The following is a 27,544-nucleotide window of genomic DNA, read 5'->3' as shown; positions in this document are numbered from 1 at the left end:
TGTAGGGTCCAGGTTTTGCCTCGTGCTTCTAATAGTGGCACTGACCATTTAAGGCCAAATGCAAAACTAGTGAAAAACAGAGAAGATGAGGAAGGAAAAAATGTCAGTGGCTCCATCTGTAAAAGTAGAGATCAGAAATAATCTCATCTAAAACCATTCCTGTTTGGAGGTATATATATATATATATATATATATATATATATATATATATATATACACACATTTTTTTTTTCTTTGAGAATTGTAGTTGAAAAACTGAACATGATAATAATTGTCTCAATTTCCTAAGCCTTGGTCTTTATGTCACTACACTTCTTTTGAATTTCCCCACTGAATTTGTCTCAGCTATTGGATTCTCTTGTGAAATTAAAATAAAAAATTGCTTGTAATAATGCAAACATGCAACAATGTTAGATGGAACTATTAACAAATTTATTATTCTGAAATATATATGAAGAAAGTGATATCAGGCATTTAACATCTTAATATTTGTGCACTTTTCATTTAGGATTTTAAATAATAATCTGCTCTCAGCTACAGGAGGAAAAGCTTAAACCAGATTTTTGCACATTACACTTATAAAACAAAAGCCAAAAACATTCCTTGTTTATGACAATGATTTCAAATGATCCTAAACTCTATAATCAGAGACAATAATAGGAATAAAAAAGGGAATGACTAAAGAGAATAAAAGATTTTGAAAAGCTGTAGAAGCTTATCAGTTATTAGATTGAGAAATGTGACTTCTAACATCTCGTCAATAAACAATATGCAAAAATTAAAAAATATAAATGACTAACTTCGTTTACTTTAGCTCAACAGAACAATGTTCTGAGCTGTTTTGAGATTTCTTTCATTTTCAGTCCATATATGATTGGATTGCAGAGAGGATTATATGTCACAACCTGCAGTGTCATTAAAAAACGTGCAGTTTTTGGAAACTCTGATTCCAGTCTAACTATAATCATATCATAAGTAAGCAAACAAGAATAGTTAATTAGAACTAGCACATGCGGCAAACAGGTTTGTAGAGCCTTTTTCTTTACATTTCCACAACTCTGATAAGCAACTATAATTATCTTTGTGTATGTAAAAAGTATGAAAAGCATAGGAAAAAGTGCAACATTAAATAGAACAACCATACCATATACAGAAAGTGCTCTTGATGTCACACAATAAAGATGGTTGACAGAATTGTTACAAAAAATACCTTTCAAAGTAAAGTTACACAGCGGTGTGTTTGCATTTCCTGCTATTGGCACTGCAACCTGAACAGCAGGTAGAAACCAGGCCAAAACCAGGAAGATATTGACTGTTGTTCTTCTCATGATAGTTGGATATTGCAGAGGTTTACATATAGACACATATCTGTCATAAGCCATCGCTGTCAGCAGTAATAATTCTGAAGCACTTAAAACATAAAACAGAAATACTTGAAAGAGACAGGCTTGATACAAAATGATCTGTTTTTCAGATAAAAAGTCAATCAAAAGCTTTGGGTAGATCACAGTGCTCAAAAGAACAGAGTTCAGTAACAAAGCAGCAATGAAAATGTACATAGGCTCATGAAGGCTTTTGTGAATCATGATAATCCACACAATAGTGGAATTGCTGCAGATTATTAGAATATATACTGTAAACATGATCACAAAATAAAGATATCTGTATTTCTCTACTTCCACATGACCACCAAGTGCTATATATGTTAGATTCATTTCATTCATTCAGAAATTAAACACTAATATTTAAAACAGACAAAATGTGTAACAAGCAGCTTGCATACAATAGTTTTAATATGACGATTGCTGTATTCATAGATACCTAAACTTGGAGTGTGTTCATCTTTAGAAAGTGAACTGTTCAAGTCAGACAAATATATAATGAAACTTCAACCTCCATGGATCTCATTAAGTCTCCACAAAGACCTGCTACTATGTTGCAACTTTAAACTCTGGAGACTTGAACTGACAGGTTTTAGGCCTTACTTACATGGGTACACATTTTTCTGCTCTTCCTTAACCAGACTTTGCACTGAAAAAAATGCACTGTTAGTGTGAGGAGCACTAAACACAGTAAACCATTCAAAGTTTAATCACAAAACATAGAAAATGCATTCTAACATTGCACACTTTACCATAGACAACATTCTGTTGTTTATTCCAAAAATAATGGTCATGTGAACTGCTGTACTAGTATTGTCATGACACCACTGTGTGGCAGGCAGAAGATTGATTCAGTAAACTGAAGGAAACTCAAAACACAGTTTTATTGTTGGAGTGTTCCATTACAAAAAACAAAAAACAAACACAGCTTAAAAGGACTGGCAGGACATCATTCAAAAGCAACAAAGCCTTCTGTGAGTACTCCACACAACAAGAGGGAAGATGCTACAAAGAGCAGGAAGAAACACAGAAAATAAATACACATGAAGTGATGAGGAAAGTGAAACCAGCCGGGGAGGACAGGTGATTAGAATACACTACTGAGGTAAGAGGAAACACAACTGAATACAAAGTTCACCATGTAAGGTTACCAAAGTACAACAGGAAGTAACTTAATAGACACACTTGTGAACACTGATAAAACTGAGGAAACAAGAGAGGAATAACATAGCACATCATACAAAGGGGAGAACCCCTCAAATAAAAACGCAACCATCCTGGGTCCATGACCCAGGGACCCTGATAAGTATAAGCTTGACATTTTTATTAAAATTACTTATATTTACAATGACAGTACAATGTACATTAAAATGAAAATATGATGTTATAGGCTCACAGGAAGAGTAGCGGTAATGCAGTGTAATACAATATTTTTCATACTGGTGGCTCACATTATTGATAAAAATGGGTAGTTGTGTTTTTACACATTTTAGTTTATGTAAAAATGGACCATTTGTCACTAATCTGAAATCTGCTGTTAGGCACCTTCCTGCTAAAGCTATCAGAGAGGACTATGCCCTTGGGATAATGACACTCTTCCCATCCCTCAAAGATCCATACACCACAAAAGGCTTTGTAATGTTCTTTATCATATCCAGAGAAATGTGGTTGTTGGAAGACAGCTTGATGGGGATGCTGGCCAGGAATCCAGGAATCCACATCCCTCCAGGTCTCAACCCTTGTGGTGTTTTATTATTGAACTGAAGAAGGAGTCTTGTCAGACTTGATTAGCTTGTGAGAATTTGGAGACAGCTGAGACTTTGGTACCGGCAGGCCAAGTGGAATGCAGTCCCAGCAGTGGCAGAAGCAAAAACTTGGGAGTGGGAGGAGTTTTGACATGGAAAAAAGCATTCGGTCTGCCTCGAAGCAATTCTGGCAAACTGTTAGGTGACTCGGTAGAAGAAAACAGTGCTCTGCTCACATGATTTATAGTGCGCATGGGGTGCTGCAGAAATCACCTGACTCTACAGTTGGGTGGAGGAAGGAATACTTCAAGGACCTCCTTAATCTTACTTACATGCCTTCTGAAGAAGAAGCAAACTCTGAAGACAAGGGAGATGACTCGCCCATCACTGGGGGCAAGGTCACTGAGGTAGTTAAGCAACTCCTTGTTGCCAGGTCCCCTAGGGTGGATGAAATTTGCCCTGAATTCCTGAAGGCTCTGGATGTTGTAGGGCTGTCTTGGTTTGTACGCCTCTGCAACATTGTATGGAGATATGGAGTGGGGCAGAGTGGGGTGGTGGTCCCCATCTTTAAAAAGGGGTACCAGAGGGTGAGCTTCAATTATTGAGGGATCACAATCTGTATCATCCCCTGGAAGGTCTATGCCAGGGTGCTGGAAAGGAAGGGCTATCTGTTAGCCAAACCTCAGATCCTTTAGCTTCTCGAGGATATTGAAGTGTGCCTGGTGGGAGTTTGCCCATCCAGTCTGTATGTGTTTTGTGGACTTGAAGAAGGCATTCTACCTCATCCCTCAGTGTATCCTGTGTTTGTTTCTTATGTCCAGTCTCAGGTTTATCATTGTTATACAGGATGTGCTTTTGGAGTTCTGTTTTCATCTTTGGACTTTGATTAAATTGGATTTATTTGGTATTGAAACTATTTTTTAAATCATTCAGCCTAACCTTCACATACTAAGACACCCACAGCAGACTGCAAAACCAGTGAGTTTTTGTGGCAATATGAAATGTGGTATTCTTCAATGGCAAAATTAGTCACCTGATTTTAACCTAACACATCATCCTCTTCAGCTATTGAAGACAAATATTCTAAGGATAGAATATCTGAAGGCAGAGAGAGACCCATAAACAAGCATCAACTGAAGGAAGGAAACTCAACATTTGGTGATATCCATGGGCTCTAGACATCACTGACTGCAAAAAAGTTCATCCATGTTCTTTATCAATTGTGTTCTTTCATTTTGTCCCAAAACTGTGATTTTCCATAAAAAAAAGTCTGACTGTTTTTCTTTTCTCCTTTTTTTTAGGAGCACTTGTATGTTGCAGCAAGCACCACAGGATACAGTTAATGGTGTCTTAAAACAGTTCAAAGGAAGATTTGAAGGATTTCTTTGCCACCAAGTAGCTCCAAAGACATTTCATGTGGAGGCGCAAATATCCAGAGAAATGTGGTTGTTGGAAGACAGCTTGATGGGGATGCCCGCCAGGAATCCACATCTCTGCTTAACCACACCACAGACAGGCCCCTGATCTTTCAGAAGATGAGAGACTTTTGAGCACCGTCACAAACTTATTAGAGACGCCAGCGGAAGAACTGATATTCTGACAATGTTCCCCATGTTCCTGCCTGGACACAAAAGGATTGGTAAGTGTTCAAATGAGTGAAAGTCTCTAAATGTGGATTTATACCCAGTGATGATAGTTGGATTTCTACTTTTTATTAAAGATTGATCAAGACTTCAGTCTTCTGTTTAATGAAGAAACCTCCTCCAGACTGCTGCAGAAGTGGGACGTGTTCTTCAAACCAAATGTCATCAAGGAAGCTAAGCGTCTCACTCCAACACCTGAGTTGAGAAGTTTGGTGCAAAAGTGGAAATCCCTCAAGGAGATGACCAGGATAAGACATCTAGTAAGTACCTAAATATATCTGAACATGGTTGACTGTTCAGAGTATTCTACATTGGCTTTACGTTTTCATAAAGTTCTGATATTACATTTGAAAACTTTTATGAATATATCCTCAGCCTATGACCAAGAAATGGCCTCCTTGTTACTGCTCCTACATCTCCTTCCACCACCACCTGGAGGACAGAAGTTAAAATAAAAAATAGTGCAGTAATTTGTCCCTTTGCTTTTATGGACATGTATAAATACTGATGGTTTTAAGGCATCTTTGAAGATGTCTGGTTAGACATGAATTTGTTTTGTTAGCTAATTTAAATCTTGAATTTTTTGTAATGGCTGTAGCTGTATGTCTCATTTCTTATGTTTTGTGTATATTTTTTAAATCTTAGTCATGCTGCAGTTTAGAGGAACATCTCTGGGGCCAACAGGGTCTGCACCCTTTGTGCTCTCCTGTGAGTAAGTCAGGCTAAAAAATGTTGACGTGCTTTATGTGTCAGAAACTGTATCCAAGCAGCCAGCAGCTGATCTCACATTTAAGAGTTGAACATAGTTACTATCCCGGACCAAAGTTCAAATTGTTTTGTTCTCAGCGAGCCTGCAGGCATCAGTTTCTGACATATACAGGTTTTGAAAAGCATCTTAATAATGTTGATAATAATGTTCAGCAAATTTCACAAAGTTTAGCCATTCCAAGTTCATCATCTTGTAATCTAGTTGTCAAGCAGATGCTTTGGATGTCCAGTTAAATCAGTGCTTTTCTTCTGATTCACCTCTTGAGAGCACTTCCTCACAGATTTCTAAAGATCAAACTAAAGAGATTTGTGCATCTATAGTAGGTAAATTACAGGGCAGTGGGATCTCTGGCAGTCTAGACTCCTCAATAGTAGGGGATTTAGAAGAACTAACGAATGAGATTCACTTAAACGCAAAGCAGACAGCTATTTCTGCATTACACCCATGACTGATCCCAATATTTCTGTGATAGATGAGTCATTCGAACTATTTGAAAACCCATTCACAAACTTAAATACAGAATGGAAACAAAACAAATATTTCAACCTTAAATGGGTTGTTGTTGATCCAGTGGAGGGAAAACTGGGAGTAAGATATGACAGTAGACGAAATCAGAAATCTGGTACATGTGATCAAGTACCTGTGAAGGATACTTTTGTATATGTGCCGGTATTGGAAACATTACAGTTCATGTGCAGAAATCAGGATATCTGTGCTCGACTTAAGAGAGAATGAGGATCAGAGAAAGACACTTACACAGACTTTTCTGATGGAAGCTATTATAAAACACATCCTTTGTTTTCAGCAAAAAAAAGCTGCCTTACAAATTCAAATATTCTATAATGATTTTGAACTAGCCAATCCCCTGGGCTCTAAGCATGGAATTCACAAAATTGGTTGTCTTTACTTTGTTCTAAGAAACCTGACTCCTAAATTTAATTCAGTTTTGATAAATATTCATTTGATATTGCTTTTTCATGCACAAGATCTTCACAAATATGGTTTTGGTGCTGTTCTGGAGCCATTAATGAAAGATCTAAAAAAAAAAAAAAATCAGGAAAGCCAAGGCCTTAGTATAAGATTTTATTTTTTTTTTTTTTTTTTTTTTTAGCCTGTCATGTCTGGTAGATCTTGCAAGCAGAACTGTGATCTGAATGCGTTGTTGTGCCAAACATATTTGCTATTTCAAGATGAGCTCTATAGGTTCTCAATAGGCTCTTCTTGTTGATGTTTTAAACCCTTTATTTTATTTATCTGAGTTATTTTTCCACATACTATGTAACAGCCAGAGCTGACAGGCTGAAGAAGAGGAAAATAAAGAGAAGAAAAAGGGAGAGAGAAAGGGAGCAAAAAAAAAGGGGAAAGAGCACAAGTCTATTAATCAGATACTTCATCACTTTAACATATAAAAAAATACTATCAATACTTGCAAAAATAAATTTGTGTGTGAAAAACAAAACTAACAAAGCATGTTACGCACACCAACAATTTTGTTGAGTTGTGATTGAGTGGGCGTTTGTGTCTGTGTCATGTTTGTGTCTGTGTCATGGAACGTACTTACTAATGAGGGCAAAACGCTGCAGCTCCACCCATCAGAAGCCAGAGGCAGGTACGGAAAGCCCCCGGAACCCCAGGCCACCAGCAGCCCACCAAGAGCCAGGAAGACCCCCGGCCACTCAGTCCAAAGACAACCGCACACCTACCCCAGCAGACGGGAGAGGGTGGTCTCAGACGGAGCCCCCCCAGTCGAGGAGCGAGGGCTCCAGGGAACCCAAGGCGATGAGAAGCCAGCCCCCCCCCAGCGGCCAGCCCCCTGCACTGGCCGGCGGCAGGGCTCCCGGGCCCCCGGCACCCAAGGACCGCCCGACCCGCCCCAGAGCCCCCCCCCCCCCGCCGAAGAAAGCCAACGCAGCCCCGCACCGCACCCCCAAGGGGGGCAGGCCAGCACCCACGCCAGAACACCCAGCCCCACCCAGGAACCCCGAGGCACCCCCATCCCAGGGGGGTAGGGGGGAGGAGGCAACCAGCAAGGAGCGGCCAGGAGGCAAGGCACAAGGCCCAGACCCAGGTCCAGCCATACATACAAACACACCCAGACACCCGTGTACACATTTATACACAGATACTCATACATGCCCATACATACTTACCCACACACAGATATGCCATACATACACATTCACTCACCCACCCATACTCACGGAGACGGTGACAAATACACAAAGACACACATTCATCCATAGCTACCCACCCTCTGAAGGCGGGGCAAGTGGAAACCACCCCAGGGCCAACAGCGACCCCAGGACGCCACCAGCCCGGTCCCCAAGGAACCACCCGCCCCCTACCCCGGGCGAGACGCAAGAAATCGGGGTGTAAGATGACCCATCCACCCCTCCTCCTCCCCAACTTGTAGGTCTATGTGTTAATGTTTGTGAGTGAATGAGGTGTATAGGGTGCAGTTAAAATTGAGGGGACAGTTATGCCACAAGCGCCAACTGTTAGTCGTCAGTGCTTGCCCACACTGCCCCCCCAAAACCCTCCATGTCTAAAGTGCAAATAAAATTTGGAGACAGACAGTGACGAGGATCCGAGTGGGGCCACCTCAGCGGCCCATCTCATCAACCTCTGAGTAACATGCCTGCCCCAAAGGTCCTATGTGTATCAGGTTGTAAGTGTGTATGTGTTGTGAGTTATAATGACTAAAGTGCAATTAAAACGGAGAGGCAAGTGGTGGTGCAGCTCTCCACGTGGCCTCTCCATCCTACATCTGTGAGTGATGTGTATTCTGTGTGTGTGTGTGTTTGTGTATGGGGAGGGGGAGGGGGGGGGGGGGGGGGCATATGACCAGGAAGAATCCTGGAAGAAGAGAGCCAGCTGTCCGCTGGCTCAATAGGCACCCCGACCTCCCACACCCCAGCACAGGGCAGGGGGAGGTGAGCCCGGGGCCGCGGTGACAGCATCCCGGAGCACTGCAGCACCCGAGGTTGGCGCCCTCGCCCCCACCGCAGAGGGCGGCCCGCTCCTCCTAGATGCCCATTCACTCAACAATAGACACAAACAGGCGACAGGACATACTGGCCTGGGCATGGAAATGCAGTGCCCAGTCCCCCCCAACCACCCCACCGCGGCCCCATCCCCCACCCCACCCCCCTGCAATGCAGGCACCCCAGGGCCCCAAAAGCGTAGACCGGACATCCCGACGTCAGGCCAACCCACCCCACCCGGCGGCGCGGCCGGGACAGCAGAGGCCCCCCCCGCGCCGGGGGGGCCCACCGGGAGCCGGCGCGGCCCCAGTGCCGGGGCCCCAGACCCCAGCCCCCAAGCCACACAGGGAAGACCAGCCAACCGACCGTGGGCCGGCACCACCCCCCCAAGCACCCCGCCCACACCCCAGGACCGAAGGCAGCACCATCCAAGCCCCCACCACCATCAACCAGGACAGGCACAGAGACATCACCAGAAGGTCGCCCCAGGACCCCAGCCTCAGGAGGCTACCAGCTACCCAGGCCCCCGGACTCCCCCCCCACCCCCCCACAAAGCACATCAAGAGCAGAGCCCGCAGCCCACCACCCCCACTAAGTAATGGAGCTGAGCAGTGGGAACCAAAGAGAGTCAAATTCCTCCAATTTGTTTTTAGAAGAAGCAGACATTCTCTCTAAACTAACATGATCTACTAATAAATTTCTGTACTGAGTAATACATAGTTTATTTTTTGTCTTCCAGTTCATGAGGATCATCTTCTTAGCGATGCACAAGGCAGTAAGAACTATGTGTGATATATTTAACTCCATAATTAATTCACTGACATCACCTAAGATGCATAGTCTGGGGGAAGTTGGGATACGACAGCTAAACCATGTGGATAGATCTTCACAAATCCTCTGCCAAAATCTCTGAACTGGTACACAAGACCACAGAGCGTGTAGATGATTATCCTCTGAATTGCTTGTACAGTGGGTGCATATGTTTGAGTGTGTAAGGCCCATTTGGAACATCCTTTGTCCAGTGTAGTATGTTCTATGGAGAATCTTATATTGTACAAGTTGTATTTGGGGTCTTTTAGTCATTTTGAAGATATTTAAACATATTTCTGTCCATAAATTTTGATCCAGGTTGACAGAAAGATCACGCTCCCATTTTGTAATTGGGAGGGAAACTGAATCATCAGTTTTTATTAATAATTTATATAATTTTGATAACAATTTTGGGGTACAGAGGTTAAGAAATTCTGTTACCCAAGTAGGCATTTCTAGATTCAATTGATTAAGGTTAAATCTTCCCTGTAGGACGGACTTAACTTGTTGATATTCCAGAAATCTACCGTTGCCAATTCTATATTTTGATATAAGTTCTTGGAACGTGATAAAATTTCCATCTTGGATAATATGTTCTAAGTTATTTATACCCTTATCACGCCATAACGGGAAATTCAGCATTTTCTTTTTCTGACAAATATCTGGATTGTTCCAAATGGGTGTTAGTTTACAGGGGATGAGTGAAGACTTAGTTATTTTTAAAAATTCCCACCAGGCTGTCAGAGAGGTATTTATACTAAGGACTTTATAGCAGTTATGATGTTTAATACTGGAACTAATGAAAGGTAAATCTGAGATTTTTATTTTTCCACAAAACGCCTGTTCTAGATCCAGCCATGGGTTGTCTAATGAATTGGATTTGATCCACTTTGAAATATACTGCAATCTACTGCTTAAGAAATAGTAATAAAAGTTTGGTAATTCTAGACCTCCACTGTGTTTTGGCTTTTGTAAAGTTTTTAAGCTTATTCTTGACGGTTTGTTTTTCCATAAAAATTTTGAGATGTTTGAATCTAGTGACTTAAACCAAGGAAGAGTAGGTTTATTAGGGATCAATGAAAATAGATAATTAATTTTTGGTAAAACCATCATTTTAATGGCAGCAACTCTCCCCATGAGTGATATAGGTAAACTGTTCCAACGTGTGAGATCATCCTCTATTGTTTTTAATAAGGGGATATGATTTAATCGTACCAAGTCTTAGTCTAAGATTTTCTGATGAGCCAGTATTTGGCACAATCTCCCAGATAACGAGATAATTTAGGAATGCACACAATTCTTGGTTTTAATGAATCTTTTAGTGGTCATTACTTTTGTTGAATTTGTTTAATAGAAAAAAACTGACAGACTGTCTACAGTGAGGATGATCCTAAGATAATACTTAGAGCAAAGGAGATTTTTGAAATGCATTATAAATCTCTTGAAGAAAACCCACAGCTAAAGTTATTATATGGTTTGAAGAAAAAATCTTCACTGAATTCACTGAGATATTTTTATGTTTCTAACAACTATTCCTTTGATATAATGCATGATCTTCTTGGGGGTGGTGCACAGTATGAGATCAAATTGCTTTTTGAATATCTTACTCAAAACTTCAACTCAGAACAAGACTTACTTTCCAGGATTTATAGTTTTGATTATGGGTATTTAGAAAGAAAAAACCATCCCACGAAAATTATTTTGGAAAGTGCTGGAAATGGCAAAAGTTTGAATTCTGTTCAGACATTGTGTCTTGTTAAAAACATTCCACTTTTGTTTGGGGACATTATTCCTGCAGAAGACAAAAACTGGAAATAATGAACATTGTCTTCTCTCCTATCCTCACTATGGGTATGACAGTATTTGAAGCATTTGATTGTTGAGCACCACAGACTCTAAGTTCTCATATCCACATATCCACAACTTGATACCTAAGCATCATTTTATGATCCACTATCCATCTTCTATTAGGAAAATAGGTCCTTTGTTACATATGTGATCTATGAGGTTTGAAGCCAAACATAAAATGTTTAAAGATTAGTTTAAAAACTTCAAAAATATAACAAAATCCCTTGCTAAAAAGCATTAGATGGCCATAGCTCATTGTTGGGAGACAATACCTATTAAACAAAATGAGCACGGGCCTCTCAAATCATTTTCACTTAAAGATGAAGACGTGGTTCAAATAATCTCATCAGAAGATGTTTGTTCAGCTAGCTGGGATAGAGTTGATGGTATTGAATACAAGACCTGGACTTGTTGTTTGTAGAGCAATGCAAGATGAAATGCCAATGTTTTGTCAGATAAGTGATATACTTTTAGTTGACAATACTTTTCTTTTGTTATCTAAACAACTCATGATCATTTTCATGCTTTCAGCGTTGTTCATTGTGAAGAAACACATCTCGCAAAAATCCCTGAGCTTAAATTTCATAAGCCGTTTGAACTCATATGGAGCTTCTAATGAATGTTTGTTCATTGTACCACAATTTAAAATGTTGGAAACAGCTGCAAAAATAATAAGTCTTTAAAATGGATTTATTTGTTTTAGTTTCTCTTTATTATGATTAACCAGAGTCATAAAGTAACTTTTTTTGTAGTAGATAACACTTGAAAATGTTAAACCAACTCTAACAAAGTAGTTAATTTTTGTTCTTGGATCAGTGTTAACCGTTGCATCCACACAGCGTTAATTTAACTCTGTTTTGCGAGTTAAAAAAGGAACTCTTATACAGTGTTAAAAAATTTTACTATTTTGATTGTGTTAATTTAACTCTGAAGAGTGTGGACTTATATAAAATCAACTCTGTGGGAGTTAAATCAACACTGGGCTTTTTGCTGTGTGTAATAATTCTGTTACAGTCACTACACTGCCTATTGCCACCACCCAACTCCCAATAATGGGGCCTTTGACTGCCGATTGCGATGAGGAGTTCTATAAATACGGTTTTCTGAGTGGTGACTACTCCCCAGAGCACTACACTGCAAATGTTTTCATGGCATTGACGCCATTTGAAACGAACTGGACAAAGAGGATGAACTGGAGCAGCAGAAATGGGAAACAGGAGGTACAAAGGCAGGTAAAAAAAAAAATAAATTATCTTATGTACAACAGAGATTTGCAGACCTGTCAGGACAACAGTGGCACAACATAAGGAGTAGGATTAACCAGAGACTCAGAAGTCCCTGAAAGCTTGACACTGAAAGGCAGCGTCTGGGGTTTCTCTAATGTTCATTGTGTGCCGTAAATATTCCTCTTAATTAACAGTATTTCAGCAACATGGAACTGTATATACTGCATATTGTATCTAATCGTTTCAGCTTTTTCTATATTCTTCTTGGTTTTAAAATAAACAATTTCTATACAATCGATGCACCGCTTGTTTTTGTTTGCTTTTCTTTCTTTTCTGAAGAACAGCGCTCTTGTGATATCAGTAAACACTATCCTGACAAGTTCAAGGTCTTAATTACTAGTTTTGGTTGTATGGAATACAACATGGTGCTCATGTACGAATTATGCAAGAGTACAATATATAGATAAACTTGTCTTTATAGTAGAGCGTCCCTGATTTTATGCTTGCCAAGTTCCTAATGTATGAGTGTGCTGTGTATTCACGAAAATCAGGATTCAAATACTGTCATGCAAATCAAGTCTGACACCAGGCAGCAGAAGCAGGACATTGCGGAGGGAATGGGTGTTCATATTAATGCCAATGACACGCTATAAGCTACCTTTAGCAGGTCGCTTTTAAAATACTATTATAATTAATAAAAGTTTTTAAAAACCTATTTATTTATTTACTTTCTTAGTTGTTAGATTCACTCAAATGAATTGATGAAAAGAATGTTTGCAAGGAATGATTACAGTGATTTTCAGTGGAAAACGTGAAAGGTCATACTGAGTAAAGTTTTAGATTTTCCAAACTTGCTCTACCATTTGTAGTAGCTACGTTTTAGCCAGTGAATATGAGAGCAGCAATTTTAAGTGACTGCATCTGTAGTACATAACAGACAAAATACCCAAAATATCAAATCACCAAACCCAAGACTAATTAACTCAAACCTTCATCAGAGGTAAACCTAATGACACAACTAGCAAAATTTGTCTACACAAATAGTTGCAACCTAAAAAAGCAGAACAAACACACATTCAATTAAGACTCAGAAAACTTACCAGACTAAGATAATTGTGCAAAAGCATTTGTCACACCCCAGCTCAAAGTATGTGACAAAAAGAGGGAGACTACACACAGACATTGAAGGTTATTGAATATTTTAAACCTAAAGAGATACCCCAAATGATTGTTGGCATTTCAGTATGCATGCCATGTTTGAATGCTTGGAGGATGCAAGAGTCAGAATGTGTCAAATTGGCATCTTGACATATTCTGACCAGGTGGTCGGCATTCCTTAGGTCCAGTTTTGTGAAAATAGTGACTCTGTGTAGCAGATCAAGTGAGATGAGAGGAAGGGGGTATTTATTTCTAATGATTATCTTGTTAAGGTTAAACCCATGGTAAAATGTACAAGCTCTTAGTATAACCAACCACCAGAGAAGAAAACACCCAGATTATTCCTGCTGCCAAGGACTCACGACTGTATTTTTCCTTGGCCTGTCTCTCAAGTTAAGAAAAGCTGTACAAATGACTGGTAGATAGTGTGGCTCCAGAGAGAAGTTTAATGGCACAGTCATATGCTCAGTGTAAAAACAGTGACAGACCATTATCCTTACTGAACACAAGCTGGAGATCATACTATACATTTAGGTCTGGGGTCAGATCTGGCGAATAAGAGTTAGATGAGTTTGTGATAGAATGGGCCTGAGGCAAGGCAGACTCTGAACAGTGAGACAAACAAACTAGGCTCCAACTTTCCCATCCATTCTCTTCCACTTATCCTCTTCGGGAGGGGCTGGAGCCAATCCTAGATGGCATAGGGCGAGAGGCAAGGTACACCCTGTACAGGTTGCCAGCCTATCACAGGGCCAACACAGAGAGACAGACAACCATTCACACCTATGGGCAACCTAACCCCACTAACTACATGTCTTTGGACTGTGGGAGGAAACCGGAGTGCCCAGAGGAAACCCACGCAGATAACATGCAAACTCCACACAGAGAGAGGCCTGGGCCAAGGTGGAATCGAACTGGAACCTTCTAGATGCCATTCTAGCTATGAGGCAGTAGTGCTAAGCGCCACACCACTGTGCAAGTGAATATTAGAAAAACACTTTATTAAACATTATTAAGTCATAAAATTGATTAGATTTTATATTAATGTCATGAATCAAGCTTTTATTATTTTCAAAAACAAAATACAAGTGTAGACAGTATATGAATCTGGAGCAAAAGTCTGTTTGCATATGCATTTATAATTGATAATGTATGTACATGAATCCAGACAAAGTGCCATACAAAAGACAGCATCAAAACTCATGCAGCCTACTTAAGCCACCATATTTCAGAGATAAAAATGTGTTCGAATATACAAGAGAGAAAAATCAGAGCACCGGGTTTGGCCAAAAAACAAAAAAAACAAGGACGAGGATATGTGGCCAAAATCAGTTATGTTGTGAACACAACTGGCTGCAGAACATGACATTGACTAATATCCGTAAAAACTGATCTGTCATATATCTGTAATCACTACAAATATTCACATTGAATACAGTGGACAGGTTAATTGTTGGAGAATACTACAGCTGACATTGTGAGTTGGGGCGCAGTGTCAAGTAAGAAAGAATGAGCAAAGGTGTGACAGGCCTCTAAAGTTCAGCCCCTTGGAGGCTTAAGCCACCTTGCATAGACTCAGATCACTCACTGTGTAAACCTATTTAAAGAGTGCATTACACATTCAGCTGTCTTTAAATTCAAGCGACACACAAAACAGGCTGCATGATGATGCATTTATGAGTATTTGCCATTATGCAAGTTGTTTAATGATTAAATGTCTACATTCTCATAATGTTAATGGATGAGGAGTTAAATGTTACCTATATAATTCTGGATGGGCATGTGGAAATTAACAAATACAGATTTGTTTATTTTTTTATGATGTTCACATTGTATATACTAATTATTTGCAGTAACTGTATTATTATATACCTTATTTGGGTTCATAGAAATCTCCATGAGCCTATGTACATTTTCATTGCAGCTTTGCTAGTGAACAGTGTTCTTTACAGTACAAATATTTACCCAAAACTTCTGACTGACTTTTTATCTGAAACGCAAATCATATCATATTCAGCCTGTCTCTTTCAGTTTTTCATAATGTATTCTCTAGGTTGTTCAGAGTTCTTCATCTTGATAGGAATGGCCTATGACAGATATGTGGCTATATGTAAACCTCTGCAATATCCAACCATCATGACAAAAACCACTGTGAGTATTTTCCTGCTCATAGCTTGGCTTGTACCTGCTTCTAATATTGCAGTCCTAGCAATTGGAATTGCTAAAAGTAAACTGTGTTCCTTTCATTTAAAATCAATAATTTGTAACAATACAATTTACACCCTTCAGTGTGTAAGATCAAGATTAGTTACTGTATTTGGTATAGTTAGTTATGTAGATCTTGTAATACTTCCTATAGTCTTCATAGTTTTCACATACACAAAAATATTTATTATTACTTATCGAAGTTGTAAAGAAACAAAGAAGAAAGCTGCAGAAACCTGCTTGCCCCACATGCTAGTTTTAATTACCTTTTCCTGTTTGGGGGTCTATGATGTAATCACAGCTCGACTGGAAATAGATTTTCCAAAAACTACACACTTCATAATGACATTACAGATAGTTCTGTATCATCCTTTATTTAATCCATTCATATACGGGCTCAAGATGAAGGAAATTTATAAACATCTACAAAGATTTTTCTCCAGTAAAAATGATTTGACGCATCAAATCTGAATTGATAATTTACTGAAAGTATGTGGATAGTAGCTTTATTAATCATTATTAATTCATCAAATTGATTTGGCTTTTGGTATTTTACATCAGTATCATGAATTTACAACAACTCCAGAGTAAAAAAAAAAAAAATCAATCATTTCATTAAGATAAATTATACTAATGTTGACAGGTACTATGTTAAATCTTCGTTACTTATGAATTAATTGTATACAGCATTAATTGTTATCGTGTGTAATTCAAAGTAAATGAGTAAAATGTGTGAAGTTGTGCTTTTATTTTGAGAGCTTGTATACAAACAATAGATGGGGAGAAATGTGTGATGACACAATTTACAGAGAAAAATATTGCTTCCAAATACTTCTATCAGTGTATTTCCTTATGATTTAAAATAATCACTGGAGTTTTTGCATCTGTAGAGCACAAATGATGAGACACTCACACTCCAACAGTTTGACACAGGTTAATTTTGACCATAGAGGCCGTTGTAAATAAACCAAACTACAGGTCTGACATTTCACACTCACATTCACAGCTACAGACAGTTTAGAATCAACAATTACTTGTATTAACTTGTTAACACTTAACTTGTATTAGTTTGTATTAGCCTGTGTCAGGTAAACAGGTTTTTTGTGAAGGAAGACACCTGAAACACTTTAATTAAAAAAGTAAAAGTTTAATATATTGCGGGGACCCAGAGTAAGAGTGTGCACTCGCTCTCTCTCTCTCTGACCCCGTGTTCCTGTCTAACCAAAACATTTTTATACAGCCTGTTATTTTAAACATGAACAATCTCTGGGCGCTATGAGCTGACCTTCATCATTCAGTCTTTGTCAAGCTGGTTTTTCATGACCCAGATTCCTCTCAGTCATGAGCACATCTTCTTCCTGATGTTCTAATTTAATCAATACAGAGAAATCTTGTCCAAATTAATGACAGAACATGGTGACGCTGGCGATGTTCTAATTGTACGTTCGGTGGCCGGTCCTCAAGATAAGATGCACTGAAAGAGAGAAGTTAGTCTAGAACTTTCTGATCTGTTGCTCTCTGTCTAAAGTATTATTTAATTGTTTATTATTTGGTTGATTCACTGTTTATTAATTAATTTACTGGAGTTTACCTTTAAACATTTGTCCTTTATTCACTGAGTAAAAAATAATCCCTAACAACTCCCTCCTTTTTCACACCTATCCAGGGGTGAAAAATGTAACACCCCTGTGGTTATTAACCTATTGATTAAAACTAAAAACAACATGAAAACAAACAACATGACATGATTATAATATATTTTAAAGCACAATAAGTCACTACAAGCCAGAGTTGCTCTCAAATGATATTTCTGTGAGCCTCTGAGTTCTGTAATCAATGTTTATACTAAAGGTCACACACACACACACACACACGTTAGAGACTTTTCTATAAAGTAAGACCAAACAAACAAAAATGCCAAGCAAGTGGACTAAAGCACGAGACACAAGATCATGATCATTCTGCCACAGATCATGATCATTCTGTCAGTACAAACTTGTCTTAGTTTGTACTGACAGGCCATACAGGCCTCAGATGAGTTTTAAACCAGAACCTTGATACTGTGACAGTGATAACAGTACACTAGGAGTCCACTAATAGCACAGGGGAGTGCTATATATATATATATATATATATATATATATAAATAATAACATAGTTATACAGGTTTTTATTGAGGCTCAGTGGTTTGTGCCAGTGCAAACATTCTCTTCAAAACCTACGCAAATATTTCATCACTTTTCCTTCCTTCGCAGGAAGAATGCATGTGTGTCTTAGGCTACATTCACACTGCAGCCTGAAGTGACCCAATTCCGATTTTTTATGAAATACGATTTGTTTTGCGTGGTCGTTCACATTTCCAAATATATGCGACTTGGATGTGATCTGTGTGTGAACAGCAGACGAACCTGAAAGTGTCCCGCAGGCGCAGTAGAGGACGCGATAACGTCACATGTAACAAGCGCGCTCAATGTTTGCGGAAGTCACACGTTTTCCTTCCCGCGTCTGCGTAACGGGACGCAGAATAGTGACATTTGTCGAGTATCAATAACGTGCCGGTTGGATGACCTAGCCGTACAGACACAGGTCGCATTTGAAAAGATCGGATACGTATCGGATTTAGGACCACATATCCAAGTGGCCTGGGTCGCATTTGAAAAAATCCGATCTGTGTTGTTCAGACTGGCATGAAAAGATTGGTTACAGGTCGCAAAAAAGGGCAAAAAAAAAAAAAATAATCGGATTTGGGTCACTTCAGGCTGCAGTGTGAACGTAGCCTTACACACACTAATCACACACTACTGGATATTTGCTATTCTGAGTTTGTATGCAGTAAAGAAATGGCTTTCAACTCTGTCACAGCATCTTAGTGTCACAGGATGTTGCTCAAAGGAGAGGTGGTGTTCTATAGGGCCTGATCTATATTCTCCACCAGTGCTGCCAACTGCTGAGACTTTGTCACTTTTTAGTCCGCCCTAGCCAGTTTATTTCCAAATAGGAACTCGCAAAAGTCAAAATCCTCTGCTGTCATCGGTATTTAGTGCTGACAGGCATTCAGTGACAAATACACCGCTTCCAACATTTGAGGATCCAAGGGGGAACCCCCCCCCCATCATGAGGATTTCCTCCCTTTACAGTTTGCTAACCCATACTGAGCATTAATACTAGTGTTTCTGAACTTTGTTGTTTAAGTCTCTTTGTACTGGTTCCCGGTATGTTTCATAAAATATCTATTGAATTTTGTATTAATCTGTGTTACTTTACATTGCATCAGCGTAATAAAAGTTGTACTTTCACTTTATTTGTTTGCATTCGGGTCCTCAGCTCTCCTACACACCACATCTCATGACACTTCTTTTAGATCTGATGGTTTTATGATTTGTTTCATTTGATGCCTTTGTGAACCAGTTTGAAGGGTTGATTTCAAAAAGTGCTCGATGGCTAATTATCATTAATATGATTATTATTTTTTTATGATTATAAAAGTATGCTTTTATAAAAATTATAGATTAGATACATCATTAGTCTTTTTCCTCTACAGTGTTGTATCTAAAATACTTAAGTGTTTGTGTTAATCTAAACACTTGTTACCATCTCCAGGGTTTAACCTGATGTTAGCTGAGACCAGAAAGCTTAACTTAGTGATGAGCTCAGAAGAAAAGACTGTTCAGGATTAGCCATTAAAGCTAATGTTAGCATTCTCTGATAACAGCAGGCTAAGAATAACATCAAAGTGTTATTCCACATTAACTGGATTACGTCTGTATTCAGAATATACAGAGATTAGTTAGATATGCTCACTTCACAGGATCAGCCACAGGGATGTGCAATTATGGTGTTCCCCATTTGCAGCTAAACTCTGACTTTTCCCAGCAGAAGAACATCCAGAATGTAGGAGCAGCCTATTTAAACCATATATTAACAAGCTACTGTGTAGTGTCTGTAAATGGTAAATCCATGTTTTCTAGGTTTGATAAGCTTTTCTGTTAATTTAGCCAAAGAAACATCCACGCTAAGCTCAGATGTCCCAGTTTTCCAGTGACACTTGAACACAACTTATGTTTGTGGATGTGTGCAAAGCTAGCAGTGCTTTGATTTCACTCAGAATCCACATTTGCGGTGATCTGTGCCTATCAGGTTATTCGTGCACATGCACTTAGGGGTCATTCACAATTATCAACATTTTCCAAAGTGTACAAAGAGTACTCTTCTTCAGACCCCCCTTGCCAAGAGTGCACAAAGAAAATGACATTTAATTTCACCTGATTCTTTGGTATTTTAATGTAATAGGAAATATTAAAAACAAATCCCGGTGTTCTGTAAAATTCTGTAAATCTTTGTATCAATACACTCTTTCCTATCTATTAAAACATTGTATTGTTACACTTACACTAATAAACAGATCACAGGAGGCAGAGCGGCCCAAGGCATAGGCGACGTATGTGGCTGCATAAGGCCCCCTGACCACCAGAGGGGACCCAAGCTCACCTAAATTGCTTGTGAAACTTTTCCTTTTTTTTGGGCTTTTTTTTAAACATGCCAATGTCTTAAAAGAAATATGAAACTATTATAAGACTACAAAACTGTACTGTTGTAACAACACTAATTTAATGAGTAGACTACTTGCTTAATAACTTAATGTGTCAGCATGCATTTGGGTAGTGTGGGCAGGCATGCGGCATCAGCAGTGCTCCACTGCTCCAAGTGACCTTACGATCATTGGTGGATGAGACTACAAAAGCAAAATGTCACAGAAAAGGACCTGTCTCTCTGGAGCAGAGAAGAAAAAGAGAATATTGAACATAAAAAAAAGAAGACAAAGGTATGTTTCCATGAGTAATTAGAATGTTTTGTTGTCAACCAACTCCAAATAGTCAGCTAGTTATCGATTGCTAGCTGGCTAGGTATCGCCTTCATCCATGGCGTCTTTATGTTTTCGCTATATGTAAAAAAAAAATAAATAAAAAACATTTAAAACTCTGTCACTGACCTCAATTGCAAAATGTTTCTGGATGATTTCCTTGGAACTTATATGTCAGGGATATTGAATATTCAGGCTATAAAAGCAGTCATATAAATTGGTTTTACTCACTGTTCCAGTGGCAACAGACTTTTACTGAAATACTCTGGTCAGGTCGCATGGCTAGACGAGGAGACCTCGCTTTTATGCATCATTGGTGGTCTTGGGGTGCACCTATTCCATCTTGTGGTTTAACAGCATAATGACAACATATTTATGGCACTTCTTGTAGCACTGGAAGCAATTGCTGGGTACGTGTATTCAATAATATGTCACTGATGCTCAGGAATTCTGCATGCTGCATAATTATTTATATTTTACAAACTGATTTACTAGTCTGTAATTTTGTCCATTTGTATAGTTATGAAAATATACATATATATCTTTTGGATGAAAACAGCATGTTTGATGGGTAGTTTGTTGGGCTAAATAATTAGGTTGAATTCCATCATTAAGAATTTAATCACATTTTTTAAGGAGCACTGTTAAAATATTTTGGAGTTCAACCCAATGTCCCTGCCCTGGATACCTCAAGTCCCTCTTCAGCAGATGACAATACGGTGAGATTAAACAAAGGGGTGTGCATATAAATGGACCATTATCTGACATGGAAGATTTAACATAGCTTTTTCCTCATTATTTGAAGGCAGGTTCATCAAGCACATTATTAGCACTGGAAAGCCTGGAGCAGTCACCAGCAGCTGAAAGTGAGGTGCACTCACCAGTAATTGCATTGGTTTCAAGTTCAGCTGTTGAGGTAGGTAAGTGGACAAAACAGATTTTGTGATGGCTCACTTTTGTATAATGTGTTAAGGTATAATTCTCATTACAAAGTTGATGTCCCTGCAGGTCCTTCAATGTCAGCACCCACTGCCATAGATGATTCAACTACTCCTTCAACAAATGTCAGCTTTCAAGATAGATCAGAAGTTTGCACTGATATTGCACATCATATTGTCATAAAAATGAATGTGCACTGTCTGTTTTACATTTATAAGCCTGTCAGTTCTTACAAAGATCACACAACAGCATGTGTTAATGGAGCCACCACTTTTATTTTCATTCAAATGTGTGTGCGTGCTAAGAACACAGCCACCAGTGTCTCTAACGTGGTTTGTTTTTTTAAACAATTAGATGAACAGACTATCTACTGGGGACTCATTTGAGTTCCTGGGAACCACAATCTCCTAGGATATGAACTGGACGTCCCACATGGATGTTAGGAAGAAGGCCCAGCAGAGGTTGTACTTTCAGCATCAGCTGAGGAAGTTCAACATGCCTCAAGAGCTGTTGATCATCTTCTAAACCTCCATCACCCAGTCTGTCCTGTATACCTCCATCGTTCTCTGGTTTGGATCGGCCACCAAACAGGACAGGAACAGACAATCAGGTCTCCAGAAAAGATCATTGGGACCAACTTGGCCTGGACTTAAACACATCCAGAGCCAACGAACAGGCAGGCAGCATCACTGCAGACTAGGGCTGCAGCAATTTACTGGGTAACTCGAATAACTCGATTATGAAAAATCGATGGAAAATTCCTTGCTTCGATGCTTCATTTAATCCACACAACCATGTACTGCTCAGTGGTCATCATGTTTCAGACAGAGGATTTGTACTGACGCACAGCGTGCTTACATTTCACACATTCATGTTTCATGTAGAAACCTTGTTTTCATGGTGCGGTGGAGGAAGACAGAAGCGAAGAGCAATGTCAAAGAAAAAGATGAAAAATATCAAAAGGGACCATTTTAAACAGAAGAAAAGCGAAAATACTGTACAATGTGTCAACTGCAAAACTGAATTAGCTTACCACAATAGCACGTCAATGATTCAACATCTCAACAGAAAGCACCCAGTCAACAGAGCGGGTGTCATGTACTGCTGTGTGGCTGGCAGGATGAGGACCCCAAAGCAGGACGCCAAAGGCAGAAGCTTTTCTTGGACTTTGCTTTATTTCCAACAGGAAAACAGGATGAGCTGTGTGGGAGCCAGCAGTACAAACTTCACTCAAAACAAAACGTGACTCAACTTGACATAAAGCACACACACGTAAGTATAGACAATGACCTGAGAAAGAACTAACAAGAACACAGACAATATATACACAGAGGGATAATGAGGGACTATGGCAACAGCTGGGATCACAGCTGACGATCACAATGATGCTGATGAGTCAAGGGGAAGCAAAACTAAACACACTGCACAAGAAACCAGACACTACCAAAATAAAACAGGAAGTGGACACAAGAACCAAGACTAAAACATGAGAACTTGACAAACATTAAACAACACAAAAACACTGGGCACAGCCCAGAACCATGACCGCAGGACTAGCACAAGGTAAGCTAGCACATTTCATTCACTTTTGCAGCTAAAAATAAACCTGCAATAGAGAAGTATTAGAAGCAAGAGTGTGAACAATAATGTATGCAAAATTATACCAAAGTAGCTCCTACACACAGCAGGAGTAAAGATGACACTGTTAGATATAGTTTAATGTGGAGCCAAAGCCACACACATACACACACAAACACACACACACACACACATATATATATAGAAGACCGAGCTGGAGTGAAAGAAAATATTTTACTAGCATCCACAACAGCAGAGCTTGTTACTGTAATCTGTTAAAACCGGTGGTCTTAATCAAATCAACGGTACATATGGAGAAAGTGTCTTTTCATATTTTTCCATTGACCGCCATTCGTTTTACACAGCAACAAAACTACAGTAAAGTTGCAGAAATTGAAAAGCCTTCAGCTGATCGAAAATGCTGCAGCTAGAGTACTGACAGGGACTAGAAAGAGAGAGCAGATTTCTCCCATATTGGCTTCTCTTCATTGGCTCCCTGTTAAATCTAGAATAGAATTTAAAATCCTTCTCCTCACATATAAGGTCTTGAATAATCAGGCCCCATCTTATCATAAAGACCTTATAGTGCCATATCACCCCAATAGAGCACTTCGCTCTCAGACTGCTGGCTTACTTCTGGTTCCTAGGATACTTAAGAGTAGAATGTTGGGTTTTCTCTGTATTATTATTATACTTATCTATAGTTAGACCTGTAACATACTGTACAGGGAGGAGAATAAAAGGGGGATGGGGGGAATCAACTAGATTCATTTCAAGGCTTTAGTAACATTATTTTGCACATTTAAAATGCTATGGAATGTATTCATTTATATTATAAAATAAATATTAATTATATTAATATACAAGTAATAGATATGTTTTCCAAATGCCAGCAAAACTATACTTGGGCCAATAAAAATGACCCACTGACTGTTGCACACTGAATTATTCGTTACTCATTTTTTTCAGTAAATCCCAGAGTCATATGGACAACTTTGTTCAGACAGCCGCACCATATTCAACTGAACAAGCAGCTGAGTTGACCAAGCATTTTGAACATGATTGTCGCAGACATCCACCCACTGTCCGTGGTGGAGGTTGAAGGCTTTCAGAAGATAATTTCCACTTCCAATCCCAGGTACACACTTCCTTCAAAATTCTACTTCACAAATATGATGGAAACAAAGTATGAAGACATCAAAGACAAGTTAAAGACCATCCTTGAGGAGACTGACAGCATTGCACTTACAAACATTTGGACAAGTATTGCTACAGAGGCATATCTGGGGATGACTTGTCACTTTATTGGGGAGGACAGGGAAAGGAAGACCCAAAGCCTGACAACATTGCCTCTTGATGAGAGACACACAGCAGCAAATATTGCGTGGCTTGAGGATATTATTGCTAAATTCAACATTCCACCACAGAAAGTAAAAGCTGTTGTTCGTGACAATGATGCTAATGTCGTAGCAGCAGGGAATATTTTGGCAGAAAAGCATGGATGGGCATCAGTGCGATGTGCAGGTCACACCCTCAATTTGGTCGTGCAGAGTGATGTGTGTCAACTGACTTCATGGATAGATAAAGCTGGGTATCATCTGCATAACAATGAAAACGTTCCTACCACAGAACCCTGTAGTACTCTATAATTAACCTTAGTTTTTGAAGAAGACTCCCCATTTACATCAGTGGTTCTCAAATCCAGGCCTCGTGGCCCAGTGTCCTGCAGGTTTTAGATGTGTCCCTGATTCAACACACCTGAATCAAATGGCTGAATTACCTCCTCAGTATGCAGTCAGGTTCTCCAGAGTCCTGCTAATGACTTCTATATTTGACTCAGGTGTGTTGAAACACAGAAACATCTAAAACCTGCAGGACACTGGGCCACGAGGCCTGGATTTGACAACCACTGATTTACATGAACAGATTGGAATCGATTAAATAAATATGGTTGAAGCCTATGGCATGCTCTAATCTCTGTAACAAAATGTTATGGTCAACAGTATTGAAAGCTGTACTGAGGTCTAACAGGGCAAGCACAGAGATGAGTCCACTGTTAGAGGCTGTAAGAAGATCATTTGTAACCTTCACTAATGCTGTTTCTGTACTGTGATGAATTTTGAAACCTGACTGAAACTTTTCAAATAAACAATTTGTCTGCATACGATCGCTAACTGTTTTACAACTACTCTTTCAAGAACTTTTGAGAGAAAAGGAAGGTTGGAGATAATTAACTAAGACAGCTGGGTCAAGTGATGCCTTTTTAAGTAATGTTTTCATTACTGCCACCTTAAAAGCCTGTTGCATGTAGTATTTAAGTTCGAAGCATTTATTATTGGTAGGACTTCTTTGAGTAGTCTTGTACGTAGGAATAGGGTCTAACAGACACATTGCTGGTTTGGAGGAAGTAACTTTTGAAGTTAACTTAGAAAGATCAATCAGAGAGAGAGTCTAAATAAATATCAACAGTACTGAGAGTAACAGTACACAAGATCTTCTATATTAGCCATTTCCTCTCCAGATTACGAGTTCTCTGCTTTAAGCTGGACCAACCAATGTCCAGCTTGTTCAAGAATGTCCAATCAAATCCAAAAATCATTGTGTTCTTTAGTTATTCAGTTATTGACCCAGTTTTGCCTCAACTGAAGGTATGCTCTTCAATATAACCAACCAGAGGTCGCTGTTGTCACACGTTTGCAATGTCTGAGTGCCATGACAGAAAATCTGTATGAAAAGTTCAACAGAAACTCTTCTTTAAATGGGACTCCACAGAATTCTGAGAACTTTTCTCTGTATTATGCTTAACACTAAAAGAACAGGTTATGAACAAACTGAGTGTCTAAGCCTAAAGAAGGTTCTGATTCTATTTTGCATGCAAATACAGAATCAAGACTTAGCCATACTACATTGATTTCATTCAGAATCTTAGATTACTTACTTACAGATTACTTACAGATTGGGCTGCAAAGCTGCCTTGCAGCCCAGCAAAACAATTATCCAGAGGTTGACAAAGGTGATGTAAATGCCTCTTTTGGTGGAGAGTTCAATGAAATCCATGGAGGTTGAAACACTGTGATAAAAACACATGGCAAGCTCAGACCATATTCCATCTGAACTGCAGATAGGATCTCATACATACAATTTAGAGTGAATCATTTCAAATATAGACTCAGTATTATAGGTAGATAGAATATCTGCTATTTAACTCACGTTTCTGACAATTCGAATGGACGATAAAATTAATTTAACTTACATAACTCTTGATGGGTATGTAGAGGTGGAAAAGTACAGATATGTCTATTTTGTGATTATTTTTACACTATATGCTCTAATAATTTGCTCTAATGCCATCATTGTTTGTCTGATTGTGATTCATCAAAGCCTTCATGAGCCCATGTATATTTTTATTGCAGCTTTGCTGATTAATTCTACTTTTTACAGCACAACTATCTACCCAAAGCTTTTGCTTGATGTTTTATCTGAAAAACAGATCATATCACACACAATGTGCCACCTTCAGTATTTTTTTTTATACACTTCAGGGGCATCAGAATTTATACTGTTGGCAGCCATGGCCTATGACAGATATGTGTCTATATGCAAACCTTTGCAATATCCAGCTATCATGAGAAAAACTACACTCTGTGTGTTCTTGGTCTTAGCTTGGATTGTGCCTGCTTGTCAGGTTGCAGGATCATCAGTACTAAGTGCTACTACAAGAGTGTGTACCTTTACTCTGCAAGGAATATTTTGCAATAATTCAGTTTACAAACTTCACTGTGTGAGTTCAAGACTTCTGTCTGTTTATGGTGTGATTGTTTTGCTCAATGTTGCATTTTTTCCTATGCTCTACATAGTTTTCACTTACACAAAGATTCTTATAATATCCTATCAAAGGTGTGGAGAAGTCAGGAAAAAAGCTGCACAGACCTGTTTACCTCACCTGCTGGTTTTACTGAACTATTCATTGTTCTGTACATGTGAGGTTTTTATACTTCGACTGGAATTTGATATTTCAAAGACTGTACGTTTAATACTGACTTTACAAGTTGTTTTGTATCATCCGCTATTTAATCCAATCATATATGGACTAAAAATGAAAGAAATTTCTAAACGGCTCAAGGGGTTGTTCTGCCAAGTAAAGGGATGTTAAAAAAATGATAAGTTGGTGGTAATCCTTGAAATAAATGTTGTGTAATGTATTTATCCCATCCAATGTTCACTATATAATATTGATGTACCTGACTTCTTTCTCCTTTTTATTAAAAACCACAATCTTACCTGCATGCCTCTTACAGTAAATTTGTTAAATGTGAGGCATGGTAACATGCTGCTATGTCCATTAAAATCACATAACAGTCCCTCACTTTGGGTTTGGATTCTTAGGGCCCATTTT

General features: G+C 39.0%; 3 protein-coding genes across 3 annotated transcripts; 2 read left to right on the top strand and 1 right to left on the bottom strand.

Annotated features, from left to right (window-relative positions):
• Positions 1 to 815: 815 nt before the first annotated feature.
• Positions 816 to 1,724, bottom strand: LOC115800086 (olfactory receptor 6N2-like). Its single transcript, XM_030757339.1, has one exon. It carries the CDS (start codon positions 1,722 to 1,724, stop codon positions 816 to 818), a length of 909 nt encoding a protein of 302 aa, XP_030613199.1.
• A 13,563-nt stretch (positions 1,725 to 15,287) lies between these two features.
• On the top strand, positions 15,288 to 16,241 carry LOC115800165 (olfactory receptor 11A1-like). Its single transcript, XM_030757422.1, has one exon. It carries the CDS (start codon positions 15,297 to 15,299, stop codon positions 16,239 to 16,241), a length of 945 nt encoding a protein of 314 aa, XP_030613282.1. The 5' UTR covers positions 15,288 to 15,296.
• Positions 16,242 to 26,374: 10,133 nt separating this feature from the next.
• On the top strand, positions 26,375 to 27,301 carry LOC115800164 (olfactory receptor 6N2-like). The gene has a single exon (XM_030757421.1). It carries the CDS (start codon positions 26,375 to 26,377, stop codon positions 27,299 to 27,301), a length of 927 nt encoding a protein of 308 aa, XP_030613281.1.
• The last annotated feature ends 243 nt before the right edge of the window (positions 27,302 to 27,544 follow it).

Source organism: Archocentrus centrarchus, chromosome 21, assembly GCF_007364275.1.
Source record: "Archocentrus centrarchus isolate MPI-CPG fArcCen1 chromosome 21, fArcCen1, whole genome shotgun sequence".
NCBI lineage: Eukaryota > Metazoa > Chordata > Actinopteri > Cichliformes > Cichlidae > Archocentrus > Archocentrus centrarchus.
The sequence above is the reverse complement of the archived record's forward strand: the minus strand, read 5'-3'. Positions and strand labels throughout refer to the sequence as shown.

Excerpts from the sequence above, each read along its gene's own strand:
- LOC115800086 (XM_030757339.1), bottom strand. The coding sequence starts at position 1,724 with ATGAATGAAATGAATCTAACATATATAGCACTTGGTGGTCATGTGGAA.
- LOC115800165 (XM_030757422.1), top strand. The coding sequence starts at position 15,297 with ATGTTAATGGATGAGGAGTTAAATGTTACCTATATAATTCTGGATGGG.
- LOC115800164 (XM_030757421.1), top strand. The coding sequence starts at position 26,375 with ATGGACGATAAAATTAATTTAACTTACATAACTCTTGATGGGTATGTA.